Source organism: Puma concolor, chromosome D1 (genome assembly GCF_028749965.1).
Source record: "Puma concolor isolate L17-30 chromosome D1, mPumCon1.1.hap2, whole genome shotgun sequence".
NCBI lineage: Eukaryota > Metazoa > Chordata > Mammalia > Carnivora > Felidae > Puma > Puma concolor.
This window is the reverse complement of record NC_141676.1, coordinates 101,283,390-101,295,801: the sequence shown is the minus strand read 5'-3', so window position 1 is coordinate 101,295,801 and position 12,412 is coordinate 101,283,390. Positions and strand designations below refer to the sequence as shown.

Genomic DNA, 12,412 nt, shown 5'->3' with positions numbered 1-12,412 from the left:
GGTTGGCTCAGGAGACTGGCTTCTTGCTCCGCAAAAGTGGGAGGAGAGGGTGCTGAGCGGGGGACAAGGGGTTAACCAACCTAGACCAGCCTTGGCTTGGCGTGTCACCCAGTGGGCCCCCGCTGGGTCTGAGAAACTCAACTACTTTGTCCACGATTCAGAGGCCACCTCTCGCCCGCACCCCGATCTCTAGGCAAACCCCAGCAGTACCTGGGCCTTCATTCTGGCCTTGACCGGGCGGTATTTACAGATAAAACAAGGGTCACCCTGCTCCCCGCGCCGCCGCCCCCCCCCCCCCCCCCCCCCCCCCAGCCACGAGATACTGCCGTCAGCTCCGGCAGGTTGCAGACTCCAGACCCTGGGGCATCCGCACGAGGAAAAAACTAGACCCCTCCCGGAGCGCCAACCCCCTGCTGGATTGCCCTTCCCCCATCGCCTAGGGGTCAAGAGCTGCGGCTCGGCGGGGGCCCCCGGCGGGGCAAAGGGGGGAGAAGCCGCCCCCAGGGCGCGGAGGAGAAAAGTTAGAGGGCTGAACAGGTAAAGCCGAGCTGGCTCGAGCGTGTGTGCTTCGCTGCGCAAGGGCGCGGAGTTCGGCCGCCTCATCTCCCGCCATCTGCGCGCCCGGGGGCACGTCCTCTGCCATAGCCTGGAAGCCCTAACGCCGGCGACAGCCCGGTCCCGACTCAGTGCCCAGGTGCCTCCGGTCAGGAATGTCTGCCCCCTCCCCAGCCCCCAGTCCCGGCTACCTCGAGGATCAGGTGCGCGGCGCCCGAGCGGCAGGTCTGGACAAGCCGGACACCTAGACCCACCCCTAGCAACGCCTTCTCTCCGGGGAAAGCGACACGCCTCCCCCCCAAACTGAAGAGTGTCCCCGTGTCCGGCTGACCCGGCGCGGAAGCGGAGAGTCTCGCACCTTGGGGCGCGCTGCCCGAGGTGGCTCAGGAGGCACAGCGAAGCCGCGGCTAGTGCCGGGGGCAGGGGGGGGGGGGGGTGAGGTGGGGCTGGGGGAAGGCGACCTTTGGGTCTGGAGAACAAACTTGCCATCCCAGGGACCCCGGCTGTCGGCACCCCCAGCTCTCCCCGCCCTGCATCGGGCCCGGGAGCGGATCAGCGCCCTGCGGTGCGGCGCTGGGGGTCCGGGGCGGCGGAGGGGCGCAGGGCGGCAGAGGAGGAGTGAGCCGCGGAGTCCGAGGCCCGAAGAAGCGAGGACTCCCGGGCCAACCAACAGTCACGGCCTGAGGACCCCTCCGCTCGGAGGGCACCCCGGGGTCCCGGCGCCACCAAGCCGCAGGAGGCGGGCGAGGGGCTGGGGGAGGGGTCCCGGGCAGAAACCGCGGCCCGGCAGGGCGCGGGGAGACGAGGGGCTCGTCCCCCACCACCCCTCCGGGCGCGCCCCAAAACGGCAGGCGCGGGCGGCCGGCGGCGCGGTCGAGGGCACCCTCTCACCTGACCTCTCTCCGAGTGCCGGCCCCGCCCCCGCTGCGCCCCACCCGGGGCCGGGCACCGAGGTCGGTCCCCCGCCCCCGGGCACCTGGAGCCCGCCGGGCGCCCCGCCTCGCCGCCACCCGCGCGCACCCCGGCTCCGCCGCCTCCGCCGCCCCGGCGCCCGCGCGGGTCTCACCTTTGTGTAAAGAGTCCAGGAGCAGGAGGAAAGTTACCAGCCACATGCCATAAAGAGGCCCTATTCTCCGGGGAGGTGGTCCTGTGGCCGGCCGTGCGGCAGCGCCTCTCCCCCGCTCAGCGCGCTCCCAGCCGCCCGCACTCCGCGCCCCGCTCTTTCTGCTCCTGAGCCCAGCGCTCGGCGGCGGCGGCTCCTCCCTCCTCGGCTCCCTGGCTCCTGTCATCCGCGGGGCTGGGCTAGGCGGCCGCTCTCCCCGCCCCCCCGCGGCACCCCGGGTGGTGAGCGCCGCGCGAGCCCGGGGCCCAGCCGGCCCCCGGCCCCGCAAGCCCGGGGACGGGGGCGGGGGCCGGGACCAGCCGGCCCCCGGCCCGGGTTCGCCGTCCGAGAAGCCAGGGGTCCCCGCCGCCCGCCGGCTCGGAGGGTGACATGTGTCCTACGTGCGCCAAGAGCCCGCCATGCTCGGGCCAAGGAGGCCCTGCGTCTCCCGGCCCGGCACCTGGGGCGAATGCTGCCTGCCTCTTGCGGACTCAGTTTACCCATGGATGCTCTGAATAAAATCCAGACTAAGATCCTTTGGCGTCCCCCGGAGCTACTCCCCACCTCAAAGCTCAAAGCTGCGTGCCCTTCCAACCTCTAGGTCTGCAAGCCTGGCCCCTGGGGAGCCGGGGCTGAGCCCAGCCAACCCCCTCCCCTCACCACCACCACCCCCCCCCCCGCCCCCAGCGCGACTTCCCAACTGTCTTCAGCACTTGGCACAATTATTTGCAATAAATAGTTTAATGTCTGTTCTACCTCGTGTATCTTCCTCCTTTATCTTCACCTACCCCACCCGCATGGCTTTCTCAGCAGGCAGAAATTGGTTTCTTCCTTATACCAATCTGCCTAGAGTTGGCATGGGATTCCATGGGGCTTGAGTGAGGGCATCTCAGTTCCAAAATGAATGTTGAGGACCTGCTGTGCGCCAGGCACCGGCTTTGGCGCTGGGGACAAAGGCACGGCCGAGTCAGGTCTGCTGTGTGACAAGGCTGCTGTGGTTAGGAAGCCCTCCTTGTGTTGGTGATTCCAGAATAAGGGCCCACGCAGGACCCGGAGAAGGGGGCCACGGTAGCCCTGAGAATGGGATGAGAGACAGGACGGGACCGCCTCTCAGGAAGCATAAGGGAGGCCGCCTCGACCCGCTCTGGCTGCTTGGCTTGGCGCGCTTCGACCCGTTGCTCTGAGATGTGCAGGCAGAGGGGGATGTGAAGGGGCGAGGGAGATAGAGGGGCTGCGGTTAGCTCCATTGGACAGAGGAAGAAAATTTACTTCCCCGAAATGTCTTGCCTAAGTTCAGACCGAAGAAGTAGGTCTCCTCATTCCCGGGTTTTGCCAAGATATCTCTAGACATTTTAGCTAAAAGTTTGAAAGCGTGCGTTTGCTTTTTTGATATGTTAAAATCTGCATAAGCAAATTTACCATTCTAAGCATTTTTAAGCGTGCAGCGGCATCAGGTACATTCACGATGTTGTACGACCATCACCGCTATCCGTTTCCAGAACTTCTCCATCATCCAAACAGAAACTGTGTATCCACTAAACAATAACTCCCCATCCTCCCCTGCCCCCCATCCCCTGCGCATCACTAATTTTCCGTCTCTCTCACTTGGCCTCGTGTAAGTGGAATCCTACAGTATTCGTCCTTTGGCGTCCGACGGATTTCACTTAGCGTTATGTCTTCGAGGCTCATCCCTGTTTTAGCAGGTGCATCTCTCTCCTTTTCTTGGCTGAATACTATTCCACGGCATGCACTGACCACGTTTTGTTTATCTGCTTATTTGTCAGGGGGCACTTGGATCGTTTCCACCTTCCGGCTATTGGGAGTCATGCATGCACTGAACACGGGCATACAAATACCTCTTGGAGACCCTGCTTTCGACTCAGCCGGGCCTACACCTGGGGGTGGAATGCCTGGATCATACGGTCATTGCGTTTTTAACTTTTTAAGGAAGTGCCAGGTGCATTGACTTTTTCTGTAGCGTGCTTTAAGGGTGTAAAGGACTCTCACCTGCACTTACTCCGTGTAATCCTCACAAGCACCTTTGATGCTTTATCACCCTCTTTGAAAACGGGGGGGAGGGGGGAGAACGCTGAAGCTTAGCTTGTTCAAGGTCACCTGGTTTGCCTCACAAATGAGACCGGAACCTGGGTCTCGTGACTCGGGAGCAGCGCTCCCTGCTCTGCACTGCGCTGCCTTCCCTGGTGCTCAGCCTTACGATGCTAAGTCACCTCTCTGAAGCGGATGCTTTTTCACTAGAGGGTTTCATCCTCTAGAAACAGGCAGAGAACAGAGATGCGGGGTAGACTGCAACAGGTGTTCCAGAGACCCAGCCCAACCCTCTGCTTTCAGAAGAGACAACTGAGGCCCAGAGTGGGGGAAGAGACAGAGCCGCCTGAGGTCATGCCGGCAGTGACAGAGCCCAGATGTCGTCACACTTCTGGCTTAGCTCCCCTCCCTCACCGCCCCCAGCCTGCTGGGCTCATTCTCCCATCTCGTCCCTTCCCTTCTAAAGGAGACAGTCACTGAGAAGAATCCAGTTATTTAAAACTAAGCCTATTGACCCAGAGCACCTGGTCGGGCCATGCCTAAAATAACCTGCTCCGTCAGACAGGATGAAAGGGGCTGTTGCCTGCTGGCAGGGGACAGGCCCTCGGTGGGGTTGCCTACAGCTGCTTGGGTCCCATACGCTGAAAGGAGAGAAGAGGCTCCTCCCTTCTCCATTTACCTGAAGCACGTCCTGGAACCTGGATGTCTCGTCTATGTAGGTTACACCTGCCGGCCCTTAAGGGATCACAGCACTGTGTACAGAGGTCCAAGTGTTACCGCAGGATGAGGTCGTTCACTGTGTCAGTAACTATAGTCTGGCTATTCCGTGAACAGGAGGCACGTGTGTGGGAACAGGGGGTGGGCAGGTGGGGAGGGCCGACCTGGCGATGCTCCGGGCCAGGAGGCTTCAGCATGTCACGGTTAAGTGCGTGGCTTTGGAGTCAGAGCTGAGTTCCCAGCCCCACTCTGCCACTCACGGGCTGTGCACCCTGGGGGAATTTATGTGCGCCAAGCCACGGTTCCCTCACCTGTAAAGTGGGGACCGCCCCAGCCTCTACCTCAGGGAGTTGTCAGAAGGATCAAATAAGACAAGCCCAGGGGCCAACACATCGTAGACACAGGTACACATGTCACTGATGTTACTGGCTTTGCCCAGGGGTGGGAGAGAGAATCGCTTTACTGGGGAGATGTTGGGATAACACCCAGTACTCCGTGCTTTGACAAAGCCAGAGGTCACAGAAACACGGAAGGAAGGTGCATTCAGGACTGGAAGAGTGTGGGGAAACCGCCAGCAAGGGAAGGACCTGACAGTGGTCTCCCCCACTTTTAGGCTTTTTATGTTTTCCATTTTCTAGCTGTTTTGTCCCTCCTTAGCATCTAGGAAAGTATCTGTGGAAAATGACAATCTGGCTCAGATGTGTTCAGAAGTCCCCTCTCAACTGGAGTTGTGTCGGGAACTAGCTTGACAGAGTCAGCAAGGATCCTAGCAAGTGAACGCCAAGGAAAAAGTGAGTCTCAGGGCCAGAGAGGGGGCGGCTGGGTTCCCCCACGTGCACTTGAACTCCGTTGCTCATTTGGGGAGGAGCTATTTTTTTTTTTATTTTGTTGAAAGGGACGATTCCTTCTCAGTCCCCGATTAAATGGAAGTCCTCACACCCACACACAAATACTTGCACACCAAAGTGAGAACAAACACAGTTGCCCAGGCAAACATTCATGTGTACAGGTAAGTGTAAACACTTAACAACAGCACACCTGTGCCCAAATGCAATTTGAGTGTAATCCAAAACTTCTGCGTTGGCTCTTATGAAGATGCCTTTATTTTTTTTTTAATTAATTAATTAATTAATTAATTAATTTATTTATTTTTACCAAAGCCTCAAATGTGTGGGATTCATTTAAAAACAGTGATTAGGGGCGCCTGGGTGGCGCAGTTGGTTAAGCGTCCGACTTCAGCCAGGTCACGATCTCGCGGTCCGTGAGTTCGAGCCCCGCGTCAGGCTCTGGGCTGATGGCTCAGAGCCTGGAGCCTGTTTCCGATTCTGTGTCTCCCTCTCTCTCTGCTCCTCCCCCGTTCATGCTCTGTCTCTCTCTGTCCCAAAAATAAATAAACGTTGAAAAAAAAAATTAAAAAAATAAATAAAAACAGTGATTAATTTCAATATTCTGTTACATCAGGATGCTGGGTGATAACGTGGTTGGGGTGGGTGTGTGTGTGTGTGTGTGTGTGTGTGTGTTACCAATTCTAGCTGAAGCAGCTATATGAAGGCACAGAGAGCCCTCTCCAATTCAGGTTAATCATGGATATTTGGGGGGTATTATTTTGCCTTGTTAGGACTAGAGCCATCAGGAGAAGGAACACATGCTTTTATTGTTGAATTCAAACAACAGCTTCTATATTTTGGATACTTTCCTTCAAAAACAAAGGCATATAATTATTTTAGCAAAGCCTTCATATGTGCTCTGCAATTCTTTAACAACTTCAGTATAGATAGGGTTTTTATAAAAAGAAATGGATACTGACCCAGATCAATGTTGAAAACTTAACATTTGGGGTTATATAGCTAATTCAGGATTGACCTTCTTCGCACTAATTCATTGACTGGAAGGGAAAAAAACAAATAAGGATTTCCTTTTTTTTTTTTTTTTGTAATTGATTTTCATGTTATAGAAAGAGTCCTGGACTGTGAATCAGAAATCCTGGGTTCTAATCTCCTCTAGGCCACCCTAGCCATCTGTGTGATCTTGGTCAAACAAGTCACTTTGCCTTTTTGGGCTCAGTTTCCTCACCGAATGAGTTGAGCAAGAATCATGAACAAGATCCCTTCCTAACACCAGAGGTGAGGTGAGCACAGATATGTAATGTCCCAGTCCTGTCCTATGTAGGGAGCTGTGTGCGTACCCACAAACATACACGGGCAAAGAAACAAAGAGATACAAATTTTCATACACAGATACTCAGAAGCAAACACACACACACACACACACACACACACACACACACACAGTTTCGCTTCAAATGCATGCACATACATCTAAAATATTTCCATCTTTTTGAGATGAATCACTGCAATTCATAAGTAGTGATGCCTACCTAAAAAGGTAGTATATATCCTTAAATTACCCAGGCTTTCCTTAAACCACGTTTCTATATGCTTGTCTAGGGGGATGTCTAGGTATGTGGTAGGTACCACTTTACGCTCTCAACTCGTTGGATTGAAACATCACGGTTCCAGGCTTAAATCCTGGAGGCTTTCTCCCCCACGGATGGGATCTCTGGGGTCTCACTGCTCTTTTTCAGGCCACTGTCTCGGGACGGTTGGTCAGGGGCTGCAGTAGCCCCCAGCAAGGCTGGAGCTCCCCCAGTACCCATGGCCCCCTCTGGCTGTTCTCTCTCAGCTCACAACTCCCAGATGGGCCGAGAAGCCAACCCAGAGAGGTTCCCTGAAGTCCAAATTTTGTCAAGCTGAAGCTCACGGTCACATTTCTGTCTGGGGGCGGGGGGGGGGGTGTGTGCTGTTCTCCACTCCTTCCTTCTCAAATACACAGCGCCCCTTCTCCATCTGTGTGAGCCCTCTCTGGCCGCGAGGCCTGGCCAGACACCGCAGCTCTCCAGGACCAGCCCCAGCCCCAGCCAGCCCTCCTCCTAGCTCGGCTTGCCTAGCTCGGCTTGGCCGTGTCAGCACGGCCTGTGGCTCTCATTTCTTTGTCCCGAGCTGTGGCTATCCATGCATGTGTCTGACTTGTCTCCTCTTCAAGACACATTCCCTTTGGATTTGCACCCGCCGAGCCTAGCCCGGTGCCTGCTCACACCAGGCGGCTCGGTAAATGTTGATCGAACGACTGGACGAGCTCATCCTCACAGAGTTACAAAGACCTGATTACAACGTCATGGGTCATGCCTTCCAGAGAGGCATGTCCCTTAACGGGAATCAAAGCCTTAAGCTTCGTAATTCTCGACCTGGAGCTTGTGGCCTGGAAGGTGAGCACTTGGCAGGGTAGAAGAGCCTGCGGGAGTTCTGACCTGAATGCCGGTCTCAGCCAGCGTCACCGTCGCCTTCATTGCCCTAGTCATTGAGCACGGCCTTCAGGATCCAAAGGCTTCAGTGTGTATTCATTTCGGATCCTCGCCAACAAATAGACAGGTGGGCCCGGAACTGTTTTTGCTCGATACACAGAGGAAGAAACTGAAGCCCAGGGAGGTTTGTGGTGTCTCAGAGGCGGATATACCGCGAACCTAACACAGCCCAAGCTTCTGGGTCCTATAGGGCCCGGGTCACGTGCTCACACGGTCAGCCACCGTCGGTACTCTGGGAGAACAGTTTTTTTTTTTTTTTCTTTTTTTCTTTTTGTTTTTTTTTTTTAATTTTTTTTTCAACGTTTTTATTTATTTATGGGACAGACAGAGACAGAGCATGAACGGGGGAGGAGCAGAGACAGAGGGAGACACAGAATCGGAAACAGGCTCCAGGCTCTGAGCCATCAGCCCAGAGCCTGACGCGGGGCTCGAACTCACGGACCGCGAGATCGTGACCTGGCTGAAGTCGGACGCTTAACCGACTGCGCCACCCAGGCGCCCCTGGGAGAACAGTTTTAAGCGTGATCCGTTACGATCGCTCCTCTTTTCCACTCTGGATGGGTCTGATGTGCATTCGGGGGATGTGACTCGGGATCTCCGAAAGCGAGTGAGGGAGAGCCCCATCTGACTTGGGATTGGTGAGATACATCTCTGGACTGCACAGGCAGGAGGGTGTAGCCATCCCGGTGTGGAGAGTGGCTTGCGGGAATACTCCTACTCCGTGAATACCGCACCTGCTCGCGGGGCTGTGTCCCGCAGAATGGCAGGGCCCCAGTTGTATCACAATATGCCCACCTGCTAAGGGGCCTGCCCGAGTGGTACGTGCGTGCGCGTGCATCGTGGAGAGAGAGTCAAAGTGTTTGCATGGAGCCAGAAGCCAGTCTGTGCAACATTGTAACAATTTTTTTTTTTAAATAAGCATTATAGAGGTGTGTCGGGCAGTGGACACAAACACTGTTCAGATTTTGTGATGTTTGTGGTATTTGTGAATTTTTTCAAGATCTGTAATTTGTTGCACTTTCCTTTTTATCATTCTAAGGAACTCCGTGCATTTGTGCCTAATATTATGATAATAACCTTGTACTGTTTTCCTTAAAGAAGTCCCTCCAAGGGGTGTGCAAGTTTTGGGTCCAGCAAAACCTGAACCCATCCCAGGAACACTCCTCAGGCCACAATGTGGTGCTGAGCTGGGTCTAGAACCAGATTTTCTGGATTCTGGCCCAGGGCTCATCCCACAATCCTTTGCTTCAGAGACAGTGTGTAATTTATGTGTTTGTACAGTGCTATGCACACAGAAGGTACTCAGAAATGCCACAGCTCCCCCAGGGGACTGTCCTTCACGGTGAAGGGGAAGTCCAGGCTGGGCCCGTGGCAGTGACCTCAACTTGATGACAAGTCCTCTTCCTGAGAAGTCTGGCCATCTCACAATGGGCCCGACCTGTCAGTCCACAAAGAGGAGGATCCTGGGGATAGAAGACAGTGCTGCCCAAGTGGTCTCTACACCCCCTCTGTGGGCAACACCCCTCCTGTCACTGTGACAGGGGCCATATGCACGGAGGGCTGAGATGCCCCTCACAGCCCGAGAGCCGGGGAACACCCCAGCAAGCCCCTCTAGTCACTCTGAACAGGCAATCCACCTGCCAGAGGTCAAAGTGACAGAGCCAGGGTGCTGCGGCAGTGGGCAAGAGGCTTTTTGGGACAGCAGAGGCAGACAAGGACGCTGGGGGGGGGACAGTGGGCTGTATCGGCCCATCACACCCGCAGGCTCTCCTACACCACGGGACAGGTGCTAATACAGTCCCTGCTTGAATGCCTCCAGGGACGAGGGGCTCCCTGCCCAACCAGAAGTCCACGCTAACTTTACTACTCATGATCACGTACGCACTCTTTTCTTTATTAAACGCAGCCTGCCGTAGCCCTCAGGATGTGCCCGGTCTCTGCCCGATGACAGCTTTTCAGATATTTGAGAACAGCTATGGTGGCCTCCCCCAAAGCCTTCCTTCCGCCAGGCTGAAGAGTCCAGTTTCGTCAACCTCCTCTTTTCTGAGCTAATTTCCAGACCCATCACTCTTCCGGTCTCCCTTTTTACACATTCGCCACTTTGACTCCAGCTCCCTTAGAACCAGAATGGACCCAACCCTCCAGACGTGAGCAGCCCCGAGGACAGGCACTATCACCCCTTCGAGAGGTCTCTAAACTACTCGTACTGTTGACCAAGGCTTGAACGGCCTTCTTGGCCAATATGCTCAAAGCGGGGCCTCTTTCCGTGAATTACTGCCAAGACGCTCCCCTCAGCCCCGTGACCCTGATGTGGATTGTCTGGGGGGCGGGGGAGGTGAGCGCGATTAGACACATTTGTTGAATGGTGGGTGGATGTGATACCTTGTGGGTCAAAGAGTGACACTTATACATACTCAGGGGGTAAGACTGTCCGTGCCTCTGAAATCCTCACGGCCCCAGGGAGGGGGACAGACCTCAGCTGAGAACACGGGACTGAGGAACCGGAGGTCCCAATTTCAGGCCACAATGGCGCCGAGAGCTTAGTATCTTTACCAGGCTTGACTTGACGTTGAACAAAACCAGCTGAAAAGGCAAAGAGATCCAACACCACGTTCCTCGAGCGTGTCACGAGAAGGAAATAGGTTATACGCAAGAATGGAGTTATGATCAAATAGGTTTGGGAAACACTGGAATGACCGAAGGTAAGCAGGTGCCCAGAACCTTGGAAACGCTAACGGGCGTGGCGAATCTCCACGTGGCGGACACAGTGTGTGAGGTATCTGGGGATCTGTTTCCCGCATCTCCTGGTCTAAAAACTCTGTCCTTTCGCTGGCCACCTCCCGCATCTTGTCAGTGTATTTATTCTTTCAGTGAGTCAGTTCCCAGCTTCCATGCAGGCAGCTCCCAGCGTTCCTAGAAATCCCAACATGGAACGTGTTGCCTCGGGGGAGCTCGCACCCCCGTGGGGAAGACGTACAGAGAGCAACAAAGGGAGGCCCACATGCCGAGTCAAAAGATCGGAGTGGGAAGGGAGCTGGAGACCATTTGCCACAAGCACCTTGTGTCACAAAGGAGGACGTGGTGGCCAGGTGGATGGAGAACATCCCCTGTCACTTGGCCTGAGTGTTAGGGCAGGGCTTAGCTGCTGGGCTCCTGACTCCCGGGCCCATACTCCGTCTACTGTGGTCCTCATGGCCCAGGTCACGCAGACTGGGCTGGATGACTTTTTTTTTTTTTTTTTTTGAGGTGGGGGGAATGAGTTGGGGAGGGGCAGAGAGAGAGGGAGGGAGAGAATCCCAAGCAGGCTCTGTGCTGTCCCCGAGGCAGGTGATCGATCCCATGAACTGCAAGATCATGACCCAAGCTGAAACCAAGAGTCTGACACCTTACCAGCTGAGCCACCCAGGCGTCCCTGGGCTGGATGGCCCTTCAGGCCCCATCTAGGGCTGAGATTTGATGAATCTGTAAAGAAAGCTCCTTAAGCTCAGAGAAAACCAAAGCAGGAGGTGGGCTTGCATGACAGGAAGACCCTGGATAGGCCGAGCTGGAGGGAAAAAGACACAGCAGCCATCGGGCATTGGGAGAAGGGGTTTCCAGAGAACCTGGCTCTGTGATGTGTGCCCACTCATCTGAGACACCCAGAACAAGGGGGCGAGGGCCGTGTCGTTCCAGACGTCCTGGGTAGAACCTTGGAGCTGAACGGATTGGTCAATTGCTTGTCTGAATCAGCCAAGGTAGCTTTTTTCCTTTTGGCAAATTATAACCAGAGTCACGCACTCCTGATAATAATGATTGTTATAACTGAACACTTGCTGTGGGTCCCGCACTATTCTAAGTACGATAGATGCATAATATCAGTTAAACCTTGAAACAGTTCTCTAAGACCAGAATTATTATCATCCCCCTTTTACAGGTAATGAAACTGAGGCATAGAGAAATTAAGTAACTTGTCCAACGCATCAGATGCCCAAGCCTTGAGCTGGACAGGCTGATTTCAGAGCCTTCATCCTGCTTTATCGCCCTTGGAGGTGGTTGGTAGTGTTCCGGCTGTCACATTTTCTATAAAGGGTTTTAATATAAGAAAATGTCACATCCGAAGTAGAGAGAATAGTATAACGAATTGCCACATGCTCGTCTTCTAACGGCCACAATTGTTGACTCGTGTCCAATCTCGTTTCCTTTTTATTCCCATATTCCCGCCCCCCACCACTTCCCATCACCAGGGATTTTTTTGAAGCAAATTGCATGCATTATATAATTACACCCGTAGATCTTTCAGTGTGCATCTCTAAAAAATAAGGCTGAATCCTCATTCTCAGTCACCACACTTTACGTGTTCTGGCTGAGAAGGAGCTGTGGCCAGGTATGGCCCCCTCCCCCCACGTATACACACGCACTGGACGTCGGGCTAGCCACTGCCTAGAACAGCTGAATTTGTGCCCCCTGGGTACAGATGCATTCGGCTCACTGGGCAGCCTGTCCCAAAGCCCTCACCTCACGACCTGGCCAAATGGCCTCTCTGGGGCTCCTCGGACTATCCTGCTGCAGCTGAAGCCCCTGCCCTCGGTCTAGCCCCCTTGGGGGTGGAAAACAGCCAGATGTGTTGGTCTTCTGCCTAGTGTGGCACAAAC

The 12,412-nt window shown here is 55.0% G+C and overlaps 1 protein-coding gene across 2 annotated transcripts in view; it reads right to left on the bottom strand.

The window, feature by feature from the left end:
- Window positions 1-1,847, bottom strand: part of DSCAML1 (DS cell adhesion molecule like 1) — a 349,712-nt gene extending 347,865 nt beyond the window's left edge. Inside the window, exon 1 of one of the 2 annotated variants that reach the window (XM_086679019.1) lies at window positions 1,622-1,847. In XM_086679019.1, coding sequence (XP_086535145.1) covers window positions 1,622-1,844 — 223 coding nt within the window. In that variant the 5' untranslated portion in view covers window positions 1,845-1,847. The remainder of the gene's footprint in view (window positions 1-1,621) is intronic. The other variant, XM_086679020.1, reaches the window with a different exon arrangement.
- Between the last annotated feature and the right edge of the window lie 10,565 nt (window positions 1,848-12,412).